Here is a 15,215-nt window from a genome sequence, read left to right as displayed (position 1 = left end):
ATCTGTGATATACTGCAGTAACAACACCATAATGGCAACATATTTTTTTATTCTTAACACACTACAAACGGGGAGGGCAGTATAATATCAGTCTGTCCTAATTTTGCTAAGGCTATGTGCCCACGATGCAGAAATGCTGCATATTTTTTCTGCTTCTCCCTGGCAGGAAAAATGCATGCGGATTTTACATGCATTTTTCCTGCCAGGTAGAAGCGTTTGTCAAGCGTTTTTGCATGCATTTCTGCATGCGGGTTATCAAGCGCTTTTCCAAGCGATTTTAGCATCACTTGGAAAAGTGCTTGACAACTTGGTCATACTATATAAATCCATGCAACCGGCATGGATTTATATAGTGTGACCAAGTAATAGTTTAAGAAAAAGAATAAGAATGGTAAAAAATAAAAAATAAAGATTATACTTACCTTCCGATGTCCCCCGGTATTTTCTGAGCTGCGTCCGGTGTGTTGGATGGGTCGCGGTGGTATGAAGGACCTGCAATGACGTCATTGAGTCATGTGACAGGTCACGCAACCGCTGACGTCGGCGGTCGCGTGACCTGTCACATGACTAAATGACGTTATGGCAGGTCCTCACACCACCGCGACCCATACAACAGACCGGATGCATTGCTGAGGAGGCCGGGAGCCATCGGAAGGTAAGTATATTCTTTATTTTTTATTTTTAATTCTTTTTTTTAACAGGTTCTATGGTACTCGGGTCTAGAGGAGAGTCTCCTATTCTCCAAACCAGGGTACTATCCGCACATAGAAACGCATTTTATCCGTGTATGCAAATGTGCTGACACTGATATTAAGCGTTTCAATGCAAGTCAATGGTGGCAATTACACTGCTTGTCCGCAAAATTAATGGACATGCTGCATATTTTTCCTCAATGATAACCACAGCGGAAATTTCCGCAGCATGTGCACAGCACATGCGGATTATCTTTGGGGACCATGGGGCTTGTATTACCAAGTGTTTTTTAAGCGTTTTCGCTGCGGAAATTCAGCAGCAAAAACGCTTGAAAAACGCATAGTGGGCACACAGCCTAACTAAAACTTTGATATAAAGGCTTGTTTGTAACAGGAAGTGTACTTCCTTTATTGTGAGATGGGCAATCAATGATATTTTTAAAGACAAAACAAAAATCTCTATAATTCAGAAATGTAAACATAGTTATCTACTTAACAAAATGTGACTGTTGTCAATATTTTCAGGGGGTGAAATAACTGTTGAACACATCACCTATTTTCTAAGTAAATATATTTCTAAAGGTGCTATTGACATGAAATTCTTAACAGATGACATCCAATCCACACAGGCAAAGAATCAAACCATAGATGTCCATAAATTGTTATGTGTAATAATTAGTGATGAACGAGCATGTTTGCCACTATTCATTACTCGCCCCAGCATCACAGTGCTCGAGATGCTCGTTACTCGGCGAGTATTTTTTGAATGTTCGGGTGAGAGCTAGAGTCCCCGACCCACATGTTTGGGACATATTATGCAGCCAATGAACATGCAGGTATTGAGTGACAGTCACTGTAATGCAGTAGCCATTTTGGTTGTGGCATTACAGTGATTGGCAGGTCGCATAGCGTCATCGAGTCTATATAAAACCCAGACCCTATGCTCGTCACAGTCTACCGGTCAAAGAGGCAGAGTAGGGAGTACTATAGATGAGCGAGAGAGAGATAATTGGCGGATATTTTAAACAAAGATTCCACACCACAATTATTAATCTACACTAACAGTCCTTGTAAGTAGAGATGAGCGAATACATTCGGAAACAGATCACCAATTTCAAATTCGGCACGAATATGACACATTCGGATTCAAACACAAACATCCCTGGTTTCCTGCCAAAAAGGCTAAGAAACAGTTTTTCCTGCATAATTACTTGCATATAAAGCTTAATAAACCAGAGAAACCAAAAAAAATATCCCTTTTAGCCTTTGTTCACACATACTGTTGTGACTTTTTTTCGCGTTTAAAATTGGGAGGGCCCTGACTTATACATTTGGAAGGTCCCTGTGTCATGCATCATTTTTAGTTCACTATACCCCAGCACTTTACAAGCACAATTAGAACGTACCAGTAGGTATATTGATCTTTGACCTGAGAGGCCTCAGGTGGCTCTGTAGCATGAGTTTTGGAGGGACAGCTGATACTTTGACATTTGGGCAGTTCCTCCATCATTGACACTCAGATAGTGGAATACATATTCCAAAGCAGTTTACAATGTGCCCATTGTAGCATTGGGATTGACCCTCCTCCTCATCCACCTTCATGTGATACTGCGGCCCTAAATTCAAATGCTCAGAGGGCCTGCAGTAGGCTGGAAAGCTGAGTTTTGTGAGAACCCTGGTGTGGCCCTGTAACATACATTTTGAAGTGCCCTCCAATAGAAATTTTGGAGGTCCCTCTTGTGTACATTTGAGAGTGCCCTCACTTATTCATATTGTAGGGCCCTCACTATAATTTAACTAATTTAAGGGCAGAGATTACAGAGAAAAAGGCCAAGAGACATGGAGAACAAGAAGGTAGCAGTGAGTGCGGCCTCTGATACTGAGGTATGGCTGAATTCTATGAACCGGAAAAATATAACTGCACTAGTCAGCTGGATGACGAGCTCAAATATATCACTTGTGAAAGTCAATGGACAAAGGATATATGGTGCCCCCCCTCCAGAATGGGTTGGAGAAGCTTCTCCAAATGGCTCAGAGATTTTGATTGCAATATTCCCCAGATTATATAGCAAGAGAAGACTTCTTGATACTGTACTACTTGGTCCAGTGCAGAATATGCATCGCATTTCCAAAAATTGCTCCCGGAGGCTGTGTCTTAGGTGCAGGAAGATTTCATGACAAGGGCCTCCCTTGACAAATATTGTCTATGATGGAGTACTGTAGTAGTTGTGGCCCTCAATTCAAGTTTTCAGAGGGCCATCAGTCGGTCATCAACAGTCAGTGTAAATTTCTATTGAATATGTATCCTCTATCTCAGTCACAATGTGGCACAAAGCCAGACATGTTTTTTTGCCAAATAGGGTGACTGACAATACATTTCTATTGAATATGTATCCCCTATCACAGTCACAATGTGGCACAACCTGTGACAAGGGCCTCCAATGACAAATATTAGTTTGGTAGGACCACTGTACATTGCAGATTTGTCCATTGCACAATATGCATAGGGTTAGTAAAAATTATCCCTATGGGCTGAGCCATGGTTGACGCAGGAAGCCACCATCCCAAGGGCCTCCAATCACAAATTGGAGGCCCTTGGGATGGAGTAGGAATACTGTCCTGGTTTGTCCACTGCACAATGTGCATAGGGTTTGTAAAAATTAGCCGTATGGGCTGAGTCATGGTTGATGAAGGAAGAAAAAGGGTTTTTATGGGAAGGGGGTGATGTTAATAGCAGTAGCATGAATCTGCATTTTTGGTGAGTTTAGGTTGGCTTGCTGTCATCTGGAGGGATTACAAACTGTGGAGATATCCAGTCCTTGTTGAATTTAATCAGAGTAAGTCTGTCTGCATTTTCTGTGGAGAAGCATGTGCGCCTATCAGTGATGATTGCCCCAGAGGAACTGAAAACACGCTCTGACACCACATTAGCAGCCAGGTAGGCCAGCACCTCCAAGGCATATAAGGAGAGGTCGGGCCAAGTGTTTAGCTTAGACACCCAATAATTAAAGGGAACTGAAGCGTCAGAAAGATGCACGTATGGTCACTTAAGTACCCCTTGACCATGTTCTGCAACGTATCCCTCCTTGGCATTGTTACAGGTACAGATAGTCCTTGCTGTTGTGCTGGTTTATTGAAAATTGCCCTATTTGTGCACATTTTCCCCCCACCTCTGTTGGAGCTGGTGTTCTTGTCTCTCCCCATTATTCCTTGGTGTTGAAAAGAGTCGGTACCTCTGCCACCAGCATTGTCTGAGAGTGATGTTTTCAGCAACTGATCTACAATGGCCCTCTCGAACGATTTCATTTTAAAACCCTTTGGTGACTCCAAAAGGAGAGAAGGAAATTTCTCCTTGTACCGTGGATCGAGAATGGTGGCCAACCAGTATAGGTTGTTGAATAAAATGTGTATCACGCGAGGGTCTTGCCTCAGACACTTACACATGAACTGTGCCATGTGGGCCAAGCTGCAAAAAGGCAAATGTTCTGTGTACCCAACAGTAGAAACAGTACCCATCCTCTCCTCACGCTGTCTAGCCGCCTCTTCCTCCACCTCCTCTTCTCCAGCCCATCCAGGCTGGACAGACATGAAGCTTGGGTTGGGTGTCCCCTCTGTAGCATTACAAGTCCCCTCGGTAGCACAGAAAAACAAGTCCTCTCCCTCCTTATCCTCCTCATCTTCCTCCTCATTACCCAATGTTACCTCAGAATATTGGCTGGGCTGGGTAGTATCACCCATTGGGAAATCTGGCTGAATACCAACATGCTGGGCACTCAAAGCTTCCTCCTTGAGATTATGCATTGATTGTTTCAAGAGACACAGCAGCGGGATGGTTACGCTGATAATAGCCTGATCACCGCTCACGAGGTTGGTGCAGTACTCAAAGTTCTCAAGAACCTCACAAATGTTAGCGATCCTCACCCACTTAACAGTTATGTGTGGTGGCTGACTCTCAGTCTGACGGGTATGTTAAAGCTGGTATTCAGCTACTACCATCTCCTGTTCACTAATCCTCATCAACAGATGATATGTTGTGTTCCACCGCGTGGGCAGGTCGCAAATGAGTCGGTGACTTGGCAAATTCAAGCGCTTTTGCAGTGCTGTAAGAGCAGCAAAAGCTGTGGAGGAATGGTGGAAATCGGCGCTAATACGGCTCTTCTTCTCAAGTAGGTACGGTAATTCACGGTAAGTTTTCAGAAATTTCTGAATAACTAGGTTCAGCATCTGAGCCATGCATAGCACGTTTACCAGCTTTCCGACCTTTAAAGCTGCCACCAGGTTACGCCCATTATCTCAGACGACCACACCGGGTTGGAGGTGCAGCGGGGAGAGCCACTGATTTGTCTGTTATTTTAAAGCTTACCACAGCTCTACTGCAGTGTGTGCTTTCTGACCTAAACAGATCATCTTCAGCAGAGCGTGTTGCCGTTTTGACGATGCGCTGTTGCACAGGTCCCAGCTTGGCAGTGATGGGGAGAGTAATTCATCAGAGGATGAGGAGCAGGAGGAGGGGAGAGAGGAAGTGGAATATGAAGAGGCGGAAACCCTGACAGAAGTTGGTCCCGCTATTCTTGGCATGGGTAGGATGTGTGATGTTCCAGTTTGCACCTTTGTCCCACCCTCCACCAGGTTCACCCAATGTGCCGTGACAGAAATCTATCATCCTTGTCCACAACAACTTGTCCAGGTGTCTGTTGTTAGGTGGACCTTCCAGGTTACGGTGTTGGTGAGAGCACGGTTCAGATTGTATAACACGTGCTTGTGTAATGCAGGGATGGCACACCGGGCAAAATAGTGGTGGCTGGAAACACTGTATCGTGGGGCATCCACAGCCAAGATATCACGGAAATACTGTTTTCCCACAAGCCTAAACAGCAACCTCTCCACAGCTAGCAATTTGGCAATGTGCGAGTTTAGTATTTGTGCCTGTGGGTGCATGGTTGGGTATTTATGCTTTCTTGTCAAGCTCTCAGGCACGGACAATTGGACGCTTCGCTGGGACAAGGAAGTGGATGTGGTTGAAGTTTGTTGTGTGTGAGCAACCGCAGCTTGTGGGCAGGAAGTATGAGCGCCTGCTTCCTGAACAGCAGATTCTGAAGGATATAGCCCAGGTGACATGGCATTGGTTTGACCCGCAGATGCAGATTTGGTACCCTGGTGTTCCGCCCACCTACTAGGGTGCTTGACTGCCATGTGGTTTCGCATACTAGTGGTGCTCAGGTTGCCTTTGCCCTGGCCTCTGCTCAACTTGGTATGGCAGATGCTACAGACTACAATGTTTTTCTCTGAAGGACTTTCAGAAAAAAAATTTCACACAACAGCTGAATGCCCCCTTGCCCTGACTTGGCACACAGCGAGGGTGCTCTTGGGAACAGTTGATCCAGTTCTCACTCTGGGCAATCCATGACCCCTTGGTGCTTGTGTTGGTGCTACATATTCATCTTCCTCTGTGTTGCTGTCATGGCTATGCATGCCAACAGTCCAAGTCGAATCAGTGGACTCATCATCGACCACCTCGTCTTCCATCTCATCCTCTTTCCGAGTTGACATTGTAGGCTGACCTGATGGCAACTGTGTCTCATCATCATCAGCCTCCACCTCCGGAGACAGTAAATGACGTTTCTCCAAGTGGCTTTCTTCTGGCTGTAGGTCCTCAAAAACTTGAACATCAATGCACACCACTTCCTCTTGTCCATCTTCAATGCTGCACGATGATAGGCCAGAGCCAACCAAAGGATACGTACCAAAAAGATCCTAGGAGCGGCCAAGTTGAGGTCATATGTCTCCTGTGACTGAAAATGGCGGGAGGAAAGAGAACCAGCTTCATGATTGGATGGGCCATCCTTCTGTGTATCGACAGTAGACTGTGTGGTCATGGAAGATTTGTTGCTGCTTGGCAAATGCTTTGAGTCCTTGTCTGCTATCCAAGACAGAATCTGCTCTCGCTCTTCTGGCTTCCACACATGTTTACGTTCCAGACCGGGAAATTTTTCCAGGAACATAGTGGATGCATTAAGCTTCTTCTGACTTGACATAGACTGAGTGCCTTCTCGAGCACCACTGACAACACCATGTCCACGTCCCTTAACAACAGGCTTTTATGGCATTTTGGGGTTTGTTGACAGGTTTTCAGATGTTCATGGCACAAGCCAAGCTAGCTGTCACAGCCAAAATAATGGGTAAAATGGCCTGTTGCATGCTTGTTAGCAGGCAGTAGGAAATGTTGGGACTACTGCTTTGTGTAGGGCAATAAACACTTTTTTAAGTGGACTAATGTGGACAGAAGTCAGGCTGTCACATCAAAAACAGCAGGGAAAATTTTGATGCGCCTTGTTGCCTGCGTTTTTTCAGTGCATTCATTGCGTGAAAAATGCAAGCAAAAATGCACAGAGAATTGACATGCTGAAGATTATTTTCTATTTTCGCTTTTGGTGCATTTTGTCTGCATTTTTCACCCATTGTATGCACTGAAAAAACGCAGTAAAAAAATGTGGCAAAAACGCACAGAGAATTGACATGCTGATGATTATTTTCTACAGCAAATCTGCAAGTAAAAAAAAAACTCAACATGTGCATGACACTTCAGGTTTCTCATTCACTTTGTTGCAGACTTTTTGGTGCATTTTTTGCATGCTTTTTTGTACAGCAATAAATGCTTTTGGAGCTAAAGATATTTGAAAAAGAAACATGGGACATCACTCTAACCCCTTTACCCCCGAGGGTGGTTTGCACGTTAATGACCAGGCCAATTTTTACAATTCTGACCACTGTCACTTTATGAGGTAATATCTCTGGAACACTTCAATGGATCCTGCTGATTCTGAGAATGTTTTTTTCGTGAAATATTGTACTTCATGATAGTGGTAAAATTTCTTCGATATGGCTTGCGTTTATTTGTGAAAAAATCGTAAATTTGGCAAAAATTTTAAAAATTTTGCAAATTTCAAAATTTCGATTTTTATGCCCTTAAATCAGAGAGATATGTTACACAAAATAGTTAATAAATAACATTTCCCACATGTCTACTTTACATGTACACAATGTTGGAACCAAAATTTTTTTTTATTTAGGAGCTCTAAGGGTTATAATTTTACCAGCGATTTCTCAAAATTGCAAATGCATTTCAAGTGTTTCTTAAGCGAGTAGAAAGGTGAGGAAGGCTAACAATTATTTGCAATAATTAAATAATAATTGATCATATTTATTAATATTGGTTTATTTTCTTTTTTTAGTTGAAATGCCTCTTGATGAAGATTCAGTTGCCCCAACGCCAGCTTCAAAGGATGAACCAGGTATATTATGAATGTGCAGATACTATCCATTAAGTGAGAAAAATACTAATAAGGCATACGTTTATTATAGATCTATAATAAAGCTTTTAAGTTTGATCCAACTATCAAAAGACATGGTTGATTTCATGCGACATCAAAAGTTAAGTCTGGTAACAGTCACAGTCAAACCAGAACAGCAAATAAAAATACCTTCATAAATGATCAGCACCTAGCTCCCCAGACAAGGTATGGCAGTTCTGGCCAAGTTAAAGTTATGAAAGGTTCTTTATAAATATTTGGTAGTGGTGAGACAGTGTCACGGGTGTGTTAGAGGTGACAGACAGTCGCCCTGCAGTGGGTTGCAGGAGATCTCTACGTTTAGCATTGCAGACAGTTTCTTAGATAAGAAGCTGTTTTTAGAACTGAGTGGCTACTTCTCTCTTGCTAATTAGCTCTCTGGCCAGGGTGTATATATAACTGGTGTGTCTGAGAGGGCGTCCCCGGCTATATTAATTTCTACTTGTGAGGCTTAGCAGTAGCAGCACTTCGACCTCTCTGGACCTTGAGGCTGTGTGAATATTTGGACTCATCTAAAGCTAAGCAATTTCCCCCTGTTTTGTCTTCCCTGGCATGATATTATAGCCTCCCTAGCACATTTTGAGAAAAAAAAAAAAAAACGTACATTTTTTTTCTTTGTATGTTTTTGGGCGTGCACCTTTTTTCTTTTCCTTTCTCCCTTTGGTATGGGTTCAGTTGCAGAGCTTGCAGAGTGGCTGCACAGGCTGTCTCTGGAGGTGAATGACCTCCATGGTGAGGTACAGCCGAAGCATCAGCGGCTACAGGTTGCCAATATGCAGGTCTCTGCAGAGGTAGGATTGTCCAGCCTGAGCCCAAGGTTGCCCTCTCAGACAGGTTTTCAGGAGGTAGGGACAATTTTTTTGTATTTAAGTAGGCATGCAAATTGTATTTTAAACGTCGTCCCTACTCCTGAGATACCAAGGTCTTTGGAGATGGCCTTATATCCTTTGGAATTCTTGTGTTTGCTAATAGAAGTTCTGATGTCCTCAGATAGATCCTTTGTCTTCACTATTGTGACAAAGGAATAGGGCCATATGGCTTTTTAAAACACTGAAGCCATCATTCATTGACTAAGTCACGTCACATGGGCACCAACAATTAATCACAGGAGAATCTCTTTTGTAATTTACCATAAGCGATTCAAAATGTGTTTCCATACTAAAATAGTGTAAAGGGTGCCAATACCAGTGTCACGGCAAGCTTTGGGTTTTTCTATTTTTTTCCCTCCCATTATTTTTTTGTTTTAAATTATTGTTTATCGTTTGCTCTTTTGTATTCAACACGAGTGCCCTATACAAAAAAACTGATTAAACTTGATTCATTTTTTTCAGGAGATATTCCACAATATTTACTTAAATTTCAAGGGTGCCAATAACGATGAGCAGGACTGTACACTGCAACCTAAACAAATTTAACACTAAGTGTATTTATTCAGGGTGTCAATTAAAGGATATTACTGACAGGATTCCCCATATTAACCCTTCTTCAGTTGATGTTCTCAATAGATTCGTTCAGACCATCAGGTGTTAATGATAATAAGTTTAAAGATCTAATAAGACTCCTTATTAATAAGTTTCTGATAATGTTTTGGGATATATTCAGATATCTGTTCAATTATGGTTAATTTTAAACTACTTTTTTATGTTGTATTAGCTAATGCCTAGATAAACTGTGATTAGTCACTTCATTATATATGTTTTATCGATGCATATTCATCCTATTATGGACTGATTGTGTAATACTCCCCACATATTGGAGGTTACAATTACATTGTAAAAGGGAAATCATATAACTTGAATTACAGCTCAAAAATTATGTTATATGAAAGCTTTCTCCTGGAACCATGGATTTGAATTCTTTCAAACCTTGTTTCATCATATAATAGTGGCATTTGTCTCTCCCACAGAGATAGGATCCTATTGGCCGTGACAAGGAAATTAACCCACTGGGTGTTTGATTGGGGAATTCAGCCTGGGGGGCAACCAGTTGTAGATGGTCCATCTTTAAATTGCCTACCTCTCGCTGCTGCATAAAAGCTTTAAGGGCTTTAAAAAAAGCAACTAAACAAAATTGGTATCTGATGGTGTTTTTATATTGGGATGGCACATGCATGAGCGATCGCAGATACATTATTGAGTTATTAGCAACATCATATAGATGGACTAAGAATTAGTATAGCTATTAGTGATGAGCGAGCACTAAAATGCTTGGGTACTCATTGCTCGGGTTGAGCAAATTGGAATACTCGGGTGCTCGACCTGACAACGAGCCCAATGTAAGTCTATGGGAAACTTGAGCATTTTTCAGGTGGCTCCCCCCGGCGGTCTGCAGAGGGCCTAAAAATTGCCCAAATCGATGGGAACAGTGCTCAAATTACATGGGAACAGCATGGGGAAGACCCCTGGAAGCATTTCAGGTCACTGCTGTCAACAAGGTTGTCAGAATATTACGCCTCTTTTACAGACTCACAATAAAACATACAAAAACGAAACCAAAATGGATTTTCCTGCGAAATATGTTAAGTAACATTCTTTCCAGGGTAATGACTTGTATATAAGGCAAAATAAATAATCAAAAACAAAAATACTCCTCCACACCTTAGGCTATTTTCACATGTAGCGTTTTTGATGCGTTTTTGCACTTTTGCATTGCTTTCAACCAAGACAAATGCATTCACTGGGAAATGTCATCTTAACATTTTACAACCTTATTTGGCCATGTGGTGTGTGACACCTCATCAGACACATGCATACAGTGCTGAAAAGACATAGGAACAGCATGGGGAAGACCTCTACAAGCACTTCTGACTCCCAGTTCACTGCCTAAAAGTAGGCCTATCATAAGTGATCCTTGGCACATGCAAAGATGTCTCCCGCCATGCACCTGTCATTGCAGACTTGTAACAATCACCGTCCACGTCCCTACTCCATTCCTTGGAATGCAAGAGTAAGTATGCAGCCAGCCACCCACCCGCCCACTCACAGGCCACAATACTAAACTGCCAGATTTCTGGGCAGCTGCTTGCACTTGAAATGTGGCCTTTTAGGCTTGTGGAGACGGAAGCTGTCCACAATCTTATGGCGGCGGCGACCGGGTATCCATACTATGTCCCCAGCCACCACTATTTTTCCCAGTATTTTTTCTGCCTTCCACAAGCACTGGTCCCACAACATTACCCATGCCCTCCCCAGTGCACTTACTAGGAAGGACCGCCTAACCACAAACACGCGGACAGGTGACTGTGGCCAAGGACGATACGGAGCCAGTCCACAGCTTTTTTTGCTGAGAGTTTTGTTTAGCTTGGTGAAAGGACTGACATAGAGGGAAACCGTATCTAATCTGGGTGTCATTTCTCCCAGGAAGTCCTCTAATGCAGCTTGTTGCAGAAGCAATGGAAGCCCATCCAATATCAACTCGCACTTGTCAGTGGTGCTTTGACACACACACATCTTTCTTTGCGCATTTAATTTCATGACTACAGAGTTGGGCAATGGCCTGATCTGCAATGCGGTTTGAGAAATAACATGCATAAGCACATCCGATCCACAATAAAAAAGCAGCCGTAGAGTGTCTGGGAACCTTCCACCACACTTTTCTTAGCCAGGACTACTTCTTGGCAGGATTGGACGGTCCCACCAGAGAATCCTCTGGTGTGCCTTGGCTTCTACCTCATGAGAGTTCATGATAGCGCTAACTTTGTTGCTGCTATGGGGCTCTGGAATGGGGGAGAAAGGTGAGCCCTCAGAATCAAATCTTCTGGTGGGCACAATGTTTTTCAATTTGAAACAGCTTCTCAGCGGGAGTTGTATTTCACCACAGCCATATTCTTTAGCTTGGTGAAAGGACTGGCATAGAGGGAAACCGTATCTACTCCGGCTGTCATTTCTCCGTCACCAGGTTCCACCCATTGTCGCACACGACCATGCCTGGCTGTATGTTCAGCGGTGAGAGCCACAGATCAGGCTGCTGTGTTACAGCTTTCAATAACTCTGCAGCGCTGGGTGGTTTGCCACCTAAGCATTAAGCATGTTATCTTCAGCACAGCCTGTTGTCGCTTGGTCAAGGCAGTGCTGCAGTGGTCATTTCGGAGATGGAGGAGGAGGTGCAGGAGCTGAACAATGTGATTACTTTGAGTTTAAATTGGTCACGCTGTTTTTTATACTAAAGAAAGATCCTATTGTTTTGGGGGTTTTTTACGTTATTTTTTAATACAAATGCATTCACTGGGAAATGTCATTTAAACATTTTACAAACTTATCTGGCAATGTGGTGTGTGACACATCATCAGACACATCCTGTTTTATTTATTATGGAGGGACTCTGAAAGTCATAAAGCCCATTTTATAGGGCCAGCAGTCAGCCCTCGCTATTGTTAGAGAGCCATGAATCAGCTATGCTTTGTTGTTCCCATTATTAACAAGTGGGTCTCCTATACTGTTATTGAATATGCAGTGACTGCAAGGGCTACCAAAGATTTGGGCGTAAGCCAATACCCCTCTGAAGAGATATAGAGGAGGGTCTCAGTAAAAAAAATGTTCCCATTAAAAAAGGAACAGGTCTCCTATAGTGGTAATGCCCATGCTGTGACTGCAGGGGCTGCCAAAATTTGTGAAAAACCCCACTAAGAATTTAAAGACACATAGAGCAGGGCCACAGTAATGATAAATTCCCATTAGAAAGGAGAGAGTCTGCTATACAGTTATAGGGTATGCAGTGAGTCCAACGGCTGACCAAATTTAGGAAAAACTCCACTAAGAATTTAAAGACACATAGAGCAGGGCCACAGTAACAAGTATGACAAATTCCCATTAGAAAGGAGAGGGTCTGCTATACAGTTATCGGGTATGCAGTGAGTCCAACGGCTGACCAAATTTAGGAAAAACTCCACTAAGAATTTAAAGACACATAGAGCAGGGTCACAGTAACTTCAAATTCCCATTAGAAAGGAAAGAGTCTGCTATACAGTTATAGGGTACGCAGTGAGTCCAACGGCTGACCAATTTTAGGAAAAACCCCACTAAGAATTTAAAGACACATAAAGCAGGGCCACAGTAACAAGTATGACAAATTCTCATTAGAAAGGAGAGGGTCTGCTATACAGTTATAGGGTATGCAGTGAGTCCAACGGCTTACCAATTTTACCAAAAACCCCACTAAGAATTTAAAGACACATAGAGAAGGGCCACAGTAACTTCAAATTCCCATTAGAAAGGAAAGAGTCTGCTATACAGTTATAGGGTATGCAGTGAGTCCAACGGCTGACCAATTTTAGGAAAAACCCCACTAAGAATTTAAAGACACATAGAGAAGGGCCACAGTAACAATTACAACAAATTACCATCAGAAAGGAGAGGGTCTGCTATACAGTTATAGGGTATGCAGTGAGTCCAACGGCTGACCAATTTTAGGAAAAACCCCACTAAAAATTTAAAGACACCAAGAGCAGGGTCACAGTAATGACAAATTCCCATTAGAAAGGAGAGATTCTGCTATACAGTTATAGGGTATGCAGTGAGTCCAACGGTTGACCAAATTTAGGAAAAACTCCACGAAGAATTTAAAGACACATAGAGCAGGGCCACAGAAACGAGGACGACATGTTCCTATTAGAAAGGAGAGGGTCTGCTCTACAGTTATAGGGTATGCAGTGAGTCCAATGGCTGACCAAATTTAGGAAAAACTTCACTAAGAATTTAAAGACACATAGAACAGGGTCACAGTAACTTCAAATTGCCATTAGAAAGGAGAGAGTCTGCTACACAGTTATAGGGTATGCAGTGAGTCCAACGGCTGACCAAATTTAGGAAAAGCTCCACTAAGAGTTTAAAGACACAGAGCAGGGCTACAGTAACAAGTACGACATGTTCCCATTAAAAAGGAGCCGGTCTCCTATACTTGTAATGCCCTTGCACTAAGTGTATGGGCTGACAAACATTTACCCCTGGGGGGTATACAAGAACATACTGTATGATTCTTTTTTTTTACGGGTATCATAAACACCTTATAAAAAAATGATGTGGGTGTTGCATCACGGACCATGGTCCCCCTGGTGATATGGTGGTGGAGGATGAGGATGAAGAGAAGGAGGAGGACAAGAGCAAATAGCCAAAATCAGGAAGCGTATACCCATGTGTGGGTGTTAAAAGGTGCATGGGAATACACCTCGCAAAAAAAGATACTGGATTTGAGTTTATGTTAAGCTGCTATCATTTGGTGGGTTTGAGAAGTCTGGCCCAATCCAGCCCTTGTTCATTTTTATAAGAGTCAGCCTGTCAGCATTTTCAATTGACAGGCGGATGCACTTATCAGTTATAATTCCACCAGTGGCACTAAAAACCCACTCTGATATAACGCTAGCGGTAGGGCAGCCCAGGACCTCTAAGGCGTAGAGAGCCAGTTCATTCCACGTATACAGCTTGGATACCCAATAATTAAAAGACACAGAGGAATCACGGAGGACGTTGGTACGGTCGGTAAGGTATTCTCTCAGCATCTTCCCAAACTTTGCACTCCTTGTGAGAGTATCCCGCACCTCAGGGCCTGTGCGATGGGAGGGTCTGAGAAAACTGTCCCAGAACTTTGACAGTGTTTCCCTGCCTCTGCTGGATTGCATTTGTGTCTCTCTCGCCTGTACTCCTTGGTTGTCCAACGAACTGTGACCACTGCCGCTAGCGTTTTCAGATGGGAATTTTTTTAATAGTTCCTCAACAAGTGCCTTCTGGTACTACTCCATTTTTGCAGACCTGTCCACCTCAGGAATAAGAGATATAAAGTTCTCCTTGTAGCGTGGGTCTAGAAGTGTCACCAACCAGTAATGACTGTCACTCAAAATTTTGAGAATGCGAGGGTAATGGGAAAGGCAGCAGAACATAAACTCAGCCATGCGTGCCAGACTGCTAACTGCAAGACTTCCATGTCCTCACCAAGAGGATAACTGACCATGCTCTCCTCCTCCTCTCTGTCCTCTGGCCATCCATGCTGAACAGACAATATGACAGTTGTGCAGGTAGTACCATCTATAGGGCATGAAACAAGCTCCTGTTCTTCCTTCTTCTCCTCTTCCCCATTGTCACCCAATCCAGGTTGGGATGAGATGAGGCTGGGCTGTGTGTAATCACCCTGTATGGTTCCTTGCTCCATCTCACCATGCTCCGCCTGAAATGCATCCTCTTTG

General features: G+C 43.1%; 1 protein-coding gene across 3 annotated transcripts in view; it reads left to right on the top strand.

Annotated features, from left to right (window-relative positions):
* CFH (complement factor H) overlaps nt 1-15,215 on the top strand; it is a 1,056,626-nt gene that overhangs the window by 574,192 nt on the left and 467,219 nt on the right. For all 3 annotated transcript variants that reach the window (XM_073642935.1, XM_073642934.1, XM_073642933.1), the window contains one exon: nt 7,925-7,984. In XM_073642935.1, the coding sequence (XP_073499036.1) occupies nt 7,925-7,984 (60 nt within the window). The remainder of the gene's footprint in view (nt 1-7,924; nt 7,985-15,215) is intronic.

The sequence above is a fragment of the Phyllobates terribilis genome, unplaced genomic scaffold, assembly GCF_046119375.1.
Source record: "Phyllobates terribilis strain yellow unplaced genomic scaffold, ASM4611937v1 Scaffold_8__6_contigs__length_399053987, whole genome shotgun sequence".
NCBI lineage: Eukaryota > Metazoa > Chordata > Amphibia > Anura > Dendrobatidae > Phyllobates > Phyllobates terribilis.
Note: the sequence above shows the minus strand (reverse complement) of the source record. Positions and strands in the feature narration are given on the sequence as shown.